The sequence below is a fragment of the Grampus griseus genome (assembly GCF_964374135.1).
Source record: "Grampus griseus genome assembly, chromosome: 2".
In the NCBI taxonomy this organism is placed as follows: domain Eukaryota; kingdom Metazoa; phylum Chordata; class Mammalia; order Artiodactyla; family Delphinidae; genus Grampus; species Grampus griseus.
Genome location: NC_139018.1, coordinates 109,647,315 through 109,662,395, shown reverse-complemented (window position 1 = coordinate 109,662,395; position 15,081 = coordinate 109,647,315). Strand labels below are relative to the sequence as shown.

At 52.0% G+C, this 15,081-nt stretch overlaps 1 protein-coding gene across 2 annotated transcripts in view; it reads right to left on the bottom strand.

The window, feature by feature from the left end:
• SMAD6 (SMAD family member 6) overlaps nt 1–2,470 on the bottom strand; it is a 75,314-nt gene extending 72,844 nt beyond the window's left edge. For both annotated transcript variants that reach the window (XM_082649152.1, XM_082649153.1), the window contains exon 1: nt 695–2,470. In XM_082649152.1, coding sequence (XP_082505278.1) covers nt 695–1,502 — 808 coding nt within the window. In that variant the 5' untranslated portion in view covers nt 1,503–2,470. The remainder of the gene's footprint in view (nt 1–694) is intronic.
• Between the last annotated feature and the right edge of the window lie 12,611 nt (nt 2,471–15,081).

The following is a 15,081-nucleotide window of genomic DNA, read 5'->3' as shown; positions in this document are numbered from 1 at the left end:
CCTCAGCTCTCTAGAAAAGCTGGGCACAGGATTGAGAATGACGATGACAGAAGGTCCTGGCATTGGACACCCAAGGGATGCTGGCAACAATCAAGAGGCAAGAGAGCAAGAGGGTGGTCTCCACTCTGAGGAGGGTTACCCCGCAAAAGCTTTGCTCCTCAGTATAGACAGGAACAAGTAGGACAGTTTACAAACACTTTGGACTCTAGCCATGAACTGCCTACACCCAATTTCACGACATATATCTACCTGGATACGACAAAGCATAATATACCGTAGGTATAGGCATATGCACACAAATGCTACAGGCCCGGGCACGGACTGGGGGTAAATGGGCTTGGAGGAGGGGGGCGCTCAAGTCTTTGGCCTCTTCTAGACCTGCCCTCCTCTTCCACCGTCTGGAAAGCCGGAGCCTGCCTCAGGTCCCTTTAGCTGAAGAGAAAACTCCAACGCGCACCCTTCTGAGTTTGCCGGAGCCTTAAGACGAAGTTGCCGTGTGCGCCCACATCCCCACTCCCCGGCTTTCCTGCCAGCGTCAGGCGCCTCCACTGGGAGCTCCCAAGCTCCAGGGGCACCCGGGGGAGCACCCTCAGCTCCGCCCGCCCGCCCGCCAGAGGTGTCAAGGAGAGACAGGAGGCCGCGGAAGGGGGCGGGAAGGGAAACCCCGAGGGCCCGCCGGGCGCGGCGCGCTCACCTGGCCCGCAGAGCCGGCTGAAGTGGTAGGGGTTGCAGCACACGGTGGGGCCGTCGGCGGCGGCGGCGAAGCTGTGGCAGCCGCACAGGGGCTTGAGCTCCACGGCGTGCTGCAGGTCGGGCCAGCGGAAGAGGCGGCCGAGCAGCAGCTGCGGCGGCGCGGGCTGGCCGCCCAGGCGGAGGTCGGCGCGCGGCACCAGCACGCAGCCGCCCGGCACGCCGCCGCGGGACTCCACCGCCTCCAGCAGCGTGTCCAGCGAGCGCTCCTTGAGCCGCTTCAGCAGCGAGTACGTGACCGTCTTGAGCTCCTGCTCGAGCAGCAGCAGCCGCGAGCGGGCTTCACGACTCCGCCCGCCGCCCGTCGGCTCCAGGGCCGCCCCGGCCAGGGGGTCGCCGGCGTCCCGTGGCGCGCCGGCGGCGTCCCGCTCCGAGAAAAGACAGCAGGTCACCGTCTCGCAATCACTTTCGGGCAGCCAGCCCCGGCCTCCCGGCTCCGCCACGTCCAGCGGGGAGCCCCCAGAGCCGGCCCCCGGCTCCGACATGGGCCTCGGGGGGCCCCCTGCGCGCCGGCGCCTCCCAGCGCCCTGGGCGCCTCGCTGTCCCACCGCGTCCCGGGGCCGCCTCAGGGCTACCGGGCGGACTTCGGGGCGGCCGCAGCCTCCGCCTTCTCGTGCCCGCGGGGCCGGCTCAGCTCGGCTGCCCACGCTCCCATCCTCGTCGCCGCCGCCGCCGCTGCCTTCCTCCCGGTCGGGGACCACACGACTTCGCCAAAGTCGCCGCACCAGCCCCGAGCGTTTGGACCTGAACATACGATATCCTTTGGCGCCGGGGGTGGGGGGGAGGCGGTCTCCGGTTACCGGGGGTCCGTTTCCTCAGCGAGGCGCCGGCTGCGCGAGCCGCAGCCCCACATGAAGCTCTGCCGCCGGGCGCCGTGCAGACCGCGCACAGCCTGTCGTCGAAGGGGCGCCGCAGGGCTGCAACATGAGGGAGCTCGCCAGGGCAGGACGGCGGGGAACGCGCGCACGCCGAGCCGCAGTCCGCGCTCGGCCCGCGACTACATGGACCCCGGCGCCCGGGCAGCTCAGCAACTCCAGCCCCGGCGCTTCAGAGGGACTGCAGACTGCGCGCCGCCAGCAAGACCCCGCATGGGCCGGAGAGCCTTCAAAAGTTACGCGGCTGGTCCATGAGCACAAAGCGCTCGCGCCGAACCCCCCAAATGTGTCTGGGAAGCCCTGCCTTTAAAACCCAAGCACTTCACTACATGGGCTTTTCCTGCAGGATCCGAAAGGCAGGCTTGTTGATACCCTCGACTTCCTTCTTACTCCCTGCAGAAAGAAAAAAAGAAAAAGAAAAAAAGGAAAGAAAGAAAAAGAAACCCGAAACAAAACCAAAATCCCTGGAATTGCATGCACGAAAAGCCAACTCCGTCTCAGGTCCCAGGCGCTAGATGCACTTGGAGCGAATTTCTCCAGAACGCGGGTGTCAACACATGAGTGGAAACTGTAAAAATCCCAAAGAGCTGCTGGGAATCCTTAATTAAAAATGCAATCCACCGAGGCAGAGGTCGTAGCCCGCCCCACGCTGCGCTCGGACGCCCCGGACGCTGCGGCTGCAGAGGTCGCCCCCCTCCCCCCTCCACAAAAAGTGCCTCCCGGTGGCCCCGTGGTCCCGGCGAGGTCTGGCGAGGCAGCGCCCGGCGGCTCTTTCTCTCGGCTCGTCTCCCTCGCTCGCTCCCCCGCTCGGCTCTCTCTTTTTTGTTCTCCTCAAACGCACACTGAGGGCCCCCGGAGGAGCGCCGCGGAGTCATTGGCTGCCTCCCATCATATGCCAGTCTAGACACTTTGGCGGCTCCGCGGCGCTGATTGTTGCGCAAACAAGGTTTCAAGTTTCTTAACTCTTAAAGGAGAACACGTCCCATTGCAGGGCCCGAGGCTCCGAGGGGCCGGCTCCCGGGGCGGGCCGAGCCCCGGCCCCCGCCCCACGCTTGCCCCAGCCCCCCCGCCTCGGGCCTGACAGCGCCCACGGCCTGCTCTCTGGCTCGCGTGCGCCGCGGGCACGGATGCGAGCGCGCGCTCGCACACACACACACACACACACACACGCGGTTACACAAACCACGGGCGGGCTGCTCGAGGGCTCGGCGGACTCTCTAAGACTCGGACACAAACGGGGCGCTTTGCCTCTCCCTGGCTTGTGCACAAACTTACAAACACACATTGCACTTTAGAATTGGTACAAACCCCCATCCCAGGGAAGGCTAATAAAAATGGGTGTGCGTGTATGCTTTCCTGGCTTGCGTCTCTTGGGAGCAGGGGGCGGCTGATTTGTTGGAGTAGCGGGAGCTAGCGTGATAGCACGAGGTTTCCACACCCCCTGCGCGAAGTCAGGGGTTGGCCGCCCGGCCAACCGAGGGGCGTGGAATGCCTCGCGCAGCGGGATTCTAGGCTTGCTCGAGGTAGGGGAGTTGCAGAGGGTGGGGTAGAGGCGGAGAAGGTCTTCTCTCGGGCTCCTCTCGGTCGCCAAGTCTCTTTACCTCGGAGCTAGGCGGGCCGCCAGCCGTCCCGGGGCTGGGCGACTCCTCCACCCCCTTCCCTTCCCCAGTTTATTCTCTGCACCACGAAGAGGGATGTGGGTAGGGCTCGTGATTTCCCCAGCGACGTTTCACCATGGCAATGGGGGTGGGTTGGGGGGCCGGGGCCCGCCTGATCCGGGGCGAGCTGGTGGGAGCGCGGCGGCAGCAGCGAGCCGCCCGGCGAGGTAAGGGTTAAGGCCGCTCTTGCCCCTGGAGCCGGCGCGGCGGGGTACCTCCTCGGGCGCTCCTGCTAGTCCGAGGGTGGCAAAAGTTCAAGCTTGTAAAGTCGGGATTGGCCCCGCGCGGAGGGAAAAAAGGCCTGGTCCCCCCTCCCACCCCGGGCGCGGCGCCGATTGGCCGGGCCACTGAGCGGGCACCGCCCTCTCCCCGGCGCGCGGCGGCCCCGCCCCCGGCATGGTGTCCCGCCCCTTTCCGGGCAAGAACCAGACCAGCACTGAATGAAAGAAATTCCGCTACTCTCATTGGCCCGCGGCTGGACGCCATTCCCCCCGCCGGGGCCGAGGGTTTGCAGGCGCGCGGGTCTCCCTCGGGAGTTCCCACGTGTGGGACTGGCCTTGTGAGCGTGCTGCGGTGCTAGTCCCCGGGCGGGCCCAAGTTGTGTGTGCGCTGGGGGAAGGCCGGTGTTTGCAGGAAGGACTTAGAACCCTTTGCTGAGCTTTACCTGGCGCCAGGTACTGTTCGCTCCGCTCCCTCTGGGAGAGGCGTTTACTCTCGCGAATGGAGGGCCGGACTGAGAAGCTTCCCAACCCTCATCCCCTTCTTCTTTGGCCCAATCAAAATAGCTGTCTTGGCCTCCGTTTGAAAAACGGAGATGATGATGCCTGCCCTGCCTTCTTCACAGAACCATGAGGATCCTAGGAGACAGTGCCTTTTAAGTGCACAAGTCCTAAGCAAACAGGGTGAATTTTCACAAGTGAACAAAACACCTGTGTAAGCAACACCTAGAGGACAACGGATCTTGTGGCCCCTTTTCAGTCACTTCTGACCCCTGGGGAAATGAATGCGTCTTAAAATGCAAGGAGAAACTTAATGTGATGTAAAGTGTTTTCTTTCATCAGGGTATCTGCTGGTTTGGCTGTGGATTACAATAATAGCTTGTGCTTACTATGGGCAAGGCTATGTTCCAAGCAAGCATTACAAAGATTTTAGTCATTCTCACAACAATCCTATTAGTACTATTATCTCCATTTCACAGATGAGGAAACTGAGAAACAGGAACTTACTCATTTAATTTGCCACTGAAATGAAGATAGTCTTGAAACTGCTAAGATACTAAAACCAGAGAGGCATAAACCAGTATGTGCTCTTACCCCAACAGCTAGAAAGTGGTGTGGGTCTGTGTTGCCGGAGCACACCGTTCAGGACACTGCTTTCCAAAATGTGGTCCACTGGACCTGCTGAATCAAAGTGTTGTGGGCTGAGGCCCCAGACTCCATATAACAACACTTTAGGGGTAGGCATGGTTATTCACCACTAATTTACATTAAAGGACACTGAGGCACAAAGACCTTAAGTAACTTGCACAAGCTTGTAGTTAGTGGCAGAGGTTGGATTTGAACCCATTGGCTAGGGGAAGAGGTATGTATGTGTGAGGGGAAGCAAAAGGAAAAGGATAGTAGGTGGATGGATTACCTCTCAGGGCTTCCACAAATGCTCAGCACCCCTGGATGCAAATCTGTGAACTGTGACTCCTTCCCCCTCCATTCCCCCATACCTCCCTAAGGTACCAGGGCATCCCTTTCTGCAGGGTTCCTGGTGGAGCACCCTGAGGGATGTCAGGCCTGTGCTTGGGGCCTCAGGCCGAGGAGAGACTGAAGTAGGAAACTTCCTGGGGAGGGCTGCCTTCTTCCCTGGGCAGTAATTTGGACAAAGTTTGCCTTCTGCTCCTGCTCATCCAGAGATGTGGCATTGAGGGTGGGGTGCCATTAGGTGCCAGCTGGATGACACCTGAAGAGCATGAAAACCAGAGTCTAGTAGGCCTGAGTTCAGTACTGACCCTACTTAACCTCCCTCGCCTCTATAAGCCTCGGGGTTCTCATCTGTAAAATGGGAATAGGAATCATGCTACAGTTGGTTACCAAAGTTAAATGACATGAGGTCCCGGAGTCATCCCTCATTCCAGGAAGACCAAGTCTCAATGGAGATAGTATCTGGAAGAGAAGGATGGTGACAGTCAGTCCCACTGTCCTTGGATTCCAGGGCCCATCCAGCCTAGCGCCTGCCTGTGTTGTGACCACTAGAGGGTATGTGTGGCAGTGCCCAGAGGGCAGGGCCTCAGAGCTTCAGCCTAGGGCACCCTCCTAAACTGCCCCTCTGGAGAACAAGCTCAAATTCCCTGAGGGTGCAGGAAAGGAGAAAGGTAGGGTCCCAGCTGCTGCTCCTCAGGTCTCTGCAGCCAGGTTATTCACAAAGTAACTCACAAAGAAATAACTCTAACCCCTGAGATTTAAATCTGCCCCCTCCCCATTATTCTAATATTCCCCCAAAGTACCCTGTGTTTTCTCACAGTTCATAAACCCATGCAACCCCGTGTCCATTCTCCTCTGCCTCTGGAATGTAAGCCCCACGTGGTTAGAGATGGTGAAACTGTCAGGCACAGGCCACCCACAGACCCACTGAGCGAGTCAGAAACAGGCCATTTGATGCCACTCTGTCTGTACCATCAAAGAAGCTAATTCACACAAGACAGCACCTGCCCTATTTCTTCTCCCCAGTCCTTAGCATAACACCTGTCACATAGCAGGCACTTAATATTTGTGACATGATTGGATTAAAACCCCTCACTTCACCAAGCTCCATGCTCATCATCATCCCATACCAAACACTTATATGCACTATCTCATCAAATCCCCCCAACAGCATAATGAGGAAGTTCTTATTCTTAAACAATCCATTTTTTTAGAGAAGGAAACAGAGAGGTTAAGTAATTTGTCTTTGGTCACACAGCCAACAAGTGGCAGAGATGGGACTTTAACCCCAGGCTGCTTGAGTTGAATGTTCATCTTCTGAATATCTGACCCTAGAAAAGAAAACATGGTCTTTTGCCCTTGGGATGTTTCCACATTAGCTGGGAATTCACAAGGTATGAAACAGCAGAAATAATACAAGGCAGAACTTGCTTCTTGGTGGTGGGAAGAGGCAGGCTCTAGGGGCCACTGCTTATGAACAGAGGCATTACAGAGGGAGTCTGGGCCACCTCTTACTATGGTGAGATGAACTGGCAGGGAGACTGACTCATCCAGCCCACTTCACAGAAAACGAATGGATAAACCAAGGCTTCACTTATTAACTCTCAGGAGAAATACTATAGGCCCAACTGGCTAAGTGGTATTGTCTGCCCCTTTAGAAAGTAAATCTAATTGGCCAACATGGTCCCAAATGGGGGAGCTGGGGTACCCTTTGGTGGCAGACAACCCTTCTGAGACTTTGATGAGTGCTTTGGACCCCTTCTCTCTTGAAAAATGCACATGTGCACGAATGGAACTTTGTATTCACCCACATGACATGTACTCATCGAGCTCCTATTGGGTGCCAAGCCATGTTCTAGGTGCTAGGGATCCTGCAGCAAGCAAAAACAAAAATTCCCGAGCTCAAGGAGTCTAGTGGGAGGACAGACAGACCATAAACAAAATCATCAGGTATCCAGCATCTTGGAAGATAAAGATGCCAAGGTTAAAAATGGAACAGAGAAGAGGAGACAGAAATGCCAGGAGAGGGTAGATGTGGTTCAGAAAAAGTGGTCAGGGAATGCTTCTCTGGGAAGGTGACATTTGAGCAAGGTCTTGATGGTGAAGGGAACCTCTCTGACACTATCTGGGGGAAGAATGTTCCAGGCTCAGAGAACAGCAAGTGCAAGGGTCCTGAGGTGGTAGCATGCCTGGCATGTCCCAGACCATCAAAGAGGTGATGAGATGGGAGAAATACTAGCGGGAGGGGGCATGCAGATTATAGGGTCGCACAGGCCATTGGTGGGTCTTTGGCTTGTCCTCTGAGCTGGGAGCCCCTGGAGGTTCTGAGAGGGGGAGGGACATATCTGCCTTCTGTTTTAACTGGCTCCCCCTAGTTGCCATATGGAAAACAGACTGCAGGGCCAGGGCGGGGAGCGGGGCCTGGTGGGAGACTGTTGCAGTGGCCCAGGAGAAGCCATGCTGGCGTGGGAGAAGAGGTCAGATCCTGGACATATTGAAGATAGAACCAGCATGACTTACATTACATATTTGAGAGTGCGAAAGAACATCTGAACAGTGTAGACATGTTATTGACACTTATTTACTTAATTTTTAAAATCAGTTCACCACTTTTTTTTTTTTTTTTTTTTGCGGTACGCGGGCCTCTCACTGTCGTGGCCTCTCCCATTGCAGAGCACAGGCTCCGGACGAGCAGGCTCAGCGGCCACGGCTCACGGGCCCAGCCGCTCCGCGGCATGTGGGATCTTCCCGGACTGGGGCACGAACCCGTGTCCCCTGCATCGGCAGGTGGACTCTCAACCACTGCGCCACGAGGGAAGCCCCAGTTCACCACTTTTATTTAGCCTTGTTATAAGCAGTAATAGCCATGGAGTCACAGATGTGCTGGTTATATTTATCACTTTTAAATAAATACATAAAATAGAAAGTTTATCTGTGTATCACCTGAAATTATCCTAATATCCACCTGGATATATGCAATGTTGGGAACACCAGTTTAACCAATACCTACCCTCACCCACTTTTAGGCTTTTTTGTTTGTTTGCTTTTTCCTACACTCTCTCAGAGACAAGGATTTTTCCTGGTCCTGTCTATAATTATGGGACCTATTACCATAGCCCCTATGAATCAAATGCCGATTTTACTATTGCCACTCCAGGCAGCCTGTGCTTGGGTAGCACAGAGTAATGGTTCTTAACCATCACTTTATTGAACCAAACAGACCTTGGTGCAAATCCTGTTCAGCTACCTCTTAGCTGTGTGACCTTGGGCAACTTCCTTAATTTCCTACAACAACCCCCAATAGGGGCCTATTATTATTCCCAGGTTATGGGGAGCCTGAGACTTAACTGGTAATAATAATATTGGGAGATTGTTTTGAAGATTCAAATGCTTAGCCCAGTGTCTGGCACCTAATAAATGCTCAGTAAATGGGAGCTATTATTATTGAAATAAGCAAGGAGTTAGTTGTTACCAGGTTAAGCCATTCAACTAACAACCAACTAACCTCAGGGAGACTCAGTTTCCTCATCAATAAAATGGACCTGCTTGGGGACTTGCCTGGCAGTCTGGTGGTTAAGACTCCGCGCTTCCAGTGCAGGGGGTGTGAGTTCAATCCCTGGTTTGGGAACTAAGGTCCCACATGCTGCACGGCCAAAATTTTAAAAATAAATAAATAAATAATTTAAAAATTAAAAAAAAAAAAGGACCTGCTCGACTGTGGTAGGAGTTAAATAAGGTCCTGGCACACTGTAGGACTCAGCAGCTCCAGAGAATCGAGAGAAACTTCCCTTCTCAATGCTATTGGTCACACCCCTCGGGCTGCACTTAACCCTCCACTGTCTAAATAGCCTAAATAGCTCAAAGCAGAATAGGGCAGGGAGGGGGGCCAGGGCAGATTCTAGAACCAGGAAAGGAGGGTGATTTGCCCAAGATCACAGTGCCGCTTGGAGGGAGCCGGAAGTTGATCTGAGGTTTTCCAGCTCCCAGGGCTCTTTGCCTCTTATCCCAGTGCTTAAGGCTTCTCATCCCAACTGCACAGTGTACACAGTAGAGGAGGTAAAAGGGCAGCCTTGGGGTCAGACTGCCTAGTCTTAATCCTGGCTCTGCTGCTTCTAGGGTGGCCTCTGTCACTTTACCTTTAACTCCTCTCTGAGTTTCAGTTTCCCCGTCTGTAAAATAGGTTTAATAACAATAGTACGTACCTCAAAGGGTCATTGTATTGATTGAGATCATACATGCAAAGCATTTAGAGCCGCTACTGTTATTCTGCTCCTTGTGGATGTCATAGGAGAGGGCAACGCCCTGCACATTATCAGGTTTCAGAAATACCAGGTGAATGAATGAACAGAGGCGTGGATGAGTGAAGTGCAGCAAGTCTCCTGGTGGTTAAGAGGGCTGAAGGCAGTTACACAGAGACCAGGGTGAGGATTGTAGCTTTGCTGCAGTGAAACTGGATTGCCAGCATCCATCCTTCTCAAACTGGGCGGACCCCTCGAAATCAAAGGATTTTTCTGGAGGGCTAATTTGACTCAAAGCTGTTAGAAAAACTTACTTGTTTAAAAATAATTAATTTATTTATTTTTGGCTGCGTTGGGTCTTCGTTGCTGTGTGCGGGCTTTCTCTAGTTGTGGCGAGTGGGGGCTACTCCTTGTTGCAGTGCACGGGCTTCTCATTGCAGTGGCTTCTCTTTGTTGCGGAGCACAGGCCCTAGAGCACATGGGCTTCAGTAGTTGTGGCATGCAGGCTCAGCAGTTGTGGCTCACAGGCTCTAGAGCACAGGCTCAGTAGTTGTGGCACACGGGCTCAGTTGCTCCGCAGCGTGTGGGATCTTCCCGTGTCCCCTGCATTGGCCAGCGGATTCTTAACCACTGCGCCACCAGGGAAGTCCCGAGAAACTTACTTTATATTATATTTGTAATACATCCCATTTTAATGTTAAAGCTAACCTAGATATATCAGGGAATAGTATGCAAAATGGAGGCTTTTTTTTTTATTTTTGCGGTACGCGGGCTTCTCACTGCTGTGGCCTCTCCCGTTGCGGAGCACAGGCTCCGGACGCGCAGGCTCAGCGGTCACGGCTCACGGGCCCAGCCGCTCCACGGCATGTGGGATCTTCCCGGACCGGGTCATGCACCCGCGTCCCCTGCATGGGCAGGCGGACTCTCAACCACTGCGTCACCGGGGAAGCCCGGAGGCGTTTTTTTGAACAGAGATGAGAGACTTCTAAAGAATGTCACAGTCATTGTGAGCAGCATCAGATCATGAGCCCCGGCCTGAGCCCAGGCCTCCTGGAGGAAGCTCACAACCCTCAGGAGCCCTCATTTCAGAGACAATGCCAGGGAATATGGCTCACTTTGGTTCTTGGCTATAATTCAACTGCCTGTTTTTACACTTGCTATGGGCTAAAGGCCTTTAGTGCAGGGAGCCTGTCCTTCAGAGACTGGGAGTTTACTGGAAGAAACATTGGCATTCAATCATTCCTCCACACCACGGCCAGAGAGAGGCTTCTAGCATTTCTCTCACCATGAGGCTACCACATTGAGAACCCTTCAATGGAGCCCCATGACCAACAGATCAAAGAGTCACTTCCCAGCCCTGTTAGGTGCAGCTTCCATCTCATTTCCCCTCCCACCACATGGACCCTGAACAAGAGAAGGCCTGCTCCCCAGCACACCCCAAAGTTCCCCTGTGACACCTGGCCTTTGCACATGCTGGTTCACCTACCTGCAGTGCCCTTCCTTCTTTTCCTCCCAGCAAACATTTTCTTCCTCTCTCCCGAGTGACAGGCCCATGGCTGTCTTCCTTGCACTGCCCTGGCATCTGTCCAGCCCTCCTTCCCAGGGCTGCAAGTGATCTGTCCCAACCTGAGAGCCCCCGAAGAGCAAAGCCTGAGTGCTCCTCACCTCCGTACCCCTAGCCCAGCACCCAGGAGGTGGTCCAGAAATTGTTTGGGGAGGAGGGATTTAATTTAGATAAGTATGGCCACATTGGCCTCCCCATGGAGGTTGTACCAACTTCCCCTCCCTGCACAATGTCCACATCTCTTGACGCTGTGATTCCATTCTAAACAGACATACAGATGTGCTTGCACATAGTGAAAAAAGTATATATACAGTTACTTAACGCACAACTGGAAGAGTGGGGAGTTATGCTCCGTAAGGTTACTTTATAACAGAGATTGGAAACAAACTTATCAATAGAGGATCTAGTTAAATCAATTATGGTATATCATCCAGCTGTTGAAAAAGAATGAGGCAGCCCTCAGTATGAAAAGATCAAAATATTAAGTGACCAAAAACAAACAACTCAGTGAAAAAATGGGCAGAAGACCTAAATACACATTTCTCCAAAGAAGACACCCAGATGGCCAACAGGCACACGAAAAGATGCTCAACGTCGCAAATTATTAGAGAAATGCAAATCAAAACCACAAAGAGGCTATCATCAAATGACTTTCATTAAAAAATCTACAACTAATAAATGCTGGAGAGGGTCTGGAGAAAAGGGAGCCCTCCTGCACTGTTGGTGGGAATGTAAATTGGTACAGACACTACGGAGGACAGTATGGAGGTTCCTTAAAAAACTAAAAATAGAACTACCATATGATCCAACAATCCCACTCCTGGGCATATATTTGGAAAAGATGAAAACTCTAATTCAAAAAGACACATGCACCCCAATGTTCATAGCAACACTATTTACAATAGCCAAGACATGGGAACAACCCAAGTGCCCATCAACAGATGACTGGTTTAAGATGTGATGTATGTATACACACACACACACACACACACACACACAAACACACACAATGGAATATTACTCAGCCATAAAAAAGAAAGAAATATTGCCATTTATATCAACATGGATAGACCTAGAGAATATCATACTAAGTGTGGTCAGACAGAGAAAGACAAATTTTATATGATATCACTTATATGTGGAGTCTAAAAAATAACACAAATGAATCTATATACAAAACAGAAACAGACTCACAGACATAGAAAACAAACATGGTTACCAAAGGGGAAAGGGAGGGGGGAGGGATAAATTAGGAGTATGGGATTAACAGATACAAAACTACTGTACATAAAATAGATAAGCAACAGGATTTACTGTATAGCACAGAGAACTATCAATATATTAAATATCTTATAATAACCTATAAAGGGAAATAATCTCAAAAACATATATATATGTTTTATATATATATATATATATATAACTGGAAAAAACGACCTTAAGTGACTAACAACGTGTACAGTGTGCTACAATTTGGGTAAATGTTTTAAAAAACATATATGCTTGCATATGCATAAAATGTCTTTGGAAGGATCCATGGTAACCTGGGAAAGTTGGTTGTCTCTGGGGTGGTGGGAGTGACAGGGAAGCTGGAAACTGGGTAAGAGGGAGATTAACTTTTCAACACATACCTGTTTGGGGTTTTGTTTGCTTGTTTGTTTTCAGCCGTTCTATTAGATAGGTAATGCTCGCACATGGCACAAACTAAACAGGACCAAAGGTTCAGAGCAAAAGAAACCTCCCTCTCTCCCCTGCCTTCAGCCTTCTTCAGTACCTTCCGAATTTCTGCACCATGGGCTGAATTACCCATTCAATTAAATGGACAATTAAATCCAATATTTTAAAATAACAAATATATTATTAAAATAGTAATTTTTTGTTGAAGAAAGGGAAAAAATCCACAAAAGAATAGTTGATTGAAGTATTAAATAGATGAAACAGTTCAATAACCTGCAAAGCAGGACATAACTAAGTGACGAATAAAATGACAAAAATAAGAAGAGACAGAAGGGACTTCCCTGGTGGCGCAGTGGTTGGGAGTCCACCTGCCAATGCAGGGGACACGGGAAGATCCCACACGCTGCGGAGCAACTGAGCCCGTGCACCACAACTACTGAGCCTGTGCTCTAGAGCCCGCGAGCCACAACTACTGAGCCCACGTGCTGCAACTACAGAAGCCCATGTGCCTAGAGCCCATGCTCCACAACAAGAGAAGCCACTGCAATGAGAAGCCCGAGCACTGCAATGAAGAGGAGCCCCCACTCGCCACAACTAGAGAAAGCCCACGTACAGCAACGAAGACCCAATGCAGCCAAAAAGAATAATAATAAGAGAGAGAAGTAAGAACTGGCCATGCAGCAACCAAGACCCAACGCAGCCAAAAAGAATAAGAAGAAGAGATAGAAGAACTGGCCACACTGGGAAAAAGCATGCTGTCTTGTCCTGCTCTTGGCTTCCTGTGTGTACATTGTCTCTTCCCAGCCAGACCAGGACACACCTGTTGCTCTTGTTTACTTCCCAGAGCTCTCAGCATGCAGAGGTGTGTAATAAACATTTCTTGCCTCAATCCCCACTAGCACTGGCTGTGCTCTGGGGAGGGCTGGGGGACACAATGGTCAGTGCCTTCCAGGGCCCAGGACTGTGTGCAGGGCTGCATTGCGAATTCCATAGTCCCTAGACACTTTTGTCTTCATGGGTCCCTTCTTCCATGAAAAAATATTAAATAATATATTTTACAAGTATATTGGCATAAAGACAAGTGTAATCCAGGCTGGATTCATCGTTGTATGTTTATCATTATTATTTCTTTTCTTCTGATTTCAAACAAAATGAAAATTAAAGCATTTTGTAGGCCCCCTAAAATTACCGTGGGCCCTAGACACTGTGTCTGCTGTGCCTAATGGATCAATGGGCCCCAGGCCTGTGCCCTGGGCATGGCCGGTGCTCAGTAAACAGGCACTGCTTCCAGGAGCAGCCTGGCCAGGGAAATGCACGTGGGCTTTGGAGCCCTAAAGGCCTGGGTGTGATCCCAGCTCCAGCACTTACCCACTGAGGCTCTGAAGGCAATCACTAAGGCTTCCTGAGTTCTGTTTCCCTCCCTCCTGCTAAAATGCAGTGTTGTCATGAGGATTAGAAATAACATTAGATGCTTAATAAATGCCCAATATTATTAGCTGATTTGTCCCCGGGATGGAGCGGGTGCTGTGGAGGTGGACCAAGGACATGGCTGGAGTGGATGCCACCAACCCCAGCCAGGAGTCCTGGCCCCTTCAGAAGAAAAGGCAGAAGGAAGACAGTGGGAGGAGGTGCAGCCACCTGGCCTTATATATACTCTTAGTATATATGTACTCTTAGTATAAGTCTGGAGCAGATAAAGAAAGATTAAAATTCAGAGCCAGGCCTCTGCTCAGGTATTCTCAGCCTTGACTGTGCATTAGAATCACCTGGGAGCTTAAAAAATACTAAAGCTCAATCCCTACCCCAGATCAATTAAATCAGAACACCTGATGTGGGGCTGGGTTTTTTTTTTTTTAAGCATCCCCAGGTGATTCTTATCCGGAGCAGGGCTGAGCATCCCCGTGGCCATTTCTGTGGGTGGAAGGAGTGAGCTGGGGAATGATCTGTCCCGTCCAGCAGACAGACTTCTCACCCTGACAACATCTAAGACCATGAACTCTTAGTGGTTGCCAGTGGTGGATTGAAAGTAGGGTAAAATTCACTTGTAGGAGGTACTTCCGAGGCCCCTCACCCAACAGAGTATTCTTTTTCTCTGGGACAGCCTCCCAAATCGCCTAGCTTCAGGCTGCACCAGCCTGGATCCACCCCTGTGGATGCCACTCTCGGCCCAGAACCTTGTTGGGTCCTGAGATGAAGGGAGCAGAGCATGCCCCCATCTGACAGGGGGATAACAAAGAAGACAGGGGACCTACCCCAGCAAGCACTGAGTGCGTTTCTCCAAGGGTGGGCTGCAGACCTCCTCCACCTGAAGACCTGAGTACTGTTCATCTGCCGTCCTGGGCCACCCAAGACCCACTGAATCAGCATCTCTGGGTTAGGCCAGAGGCTGCATTTTTCACATTCTCCAGAGGGGATTCTCATGCACAGGAACGTTTCTGAGTTAAGAGAGGACCTATATTCCATATCTTGATTTGGGAGAAGATTACACAGTGCACACATAGGTAAAAAATCACCAAGTTTGGGGGCTTCCCTGGTGGCGCAGTGGTTGAGAGTCTGTCTGCCGATGCTGGGGACACGGGTTTGTGCCCCGGTCCGGGAAGATCCCACATGCCGCGGAGCAGCTGGGCC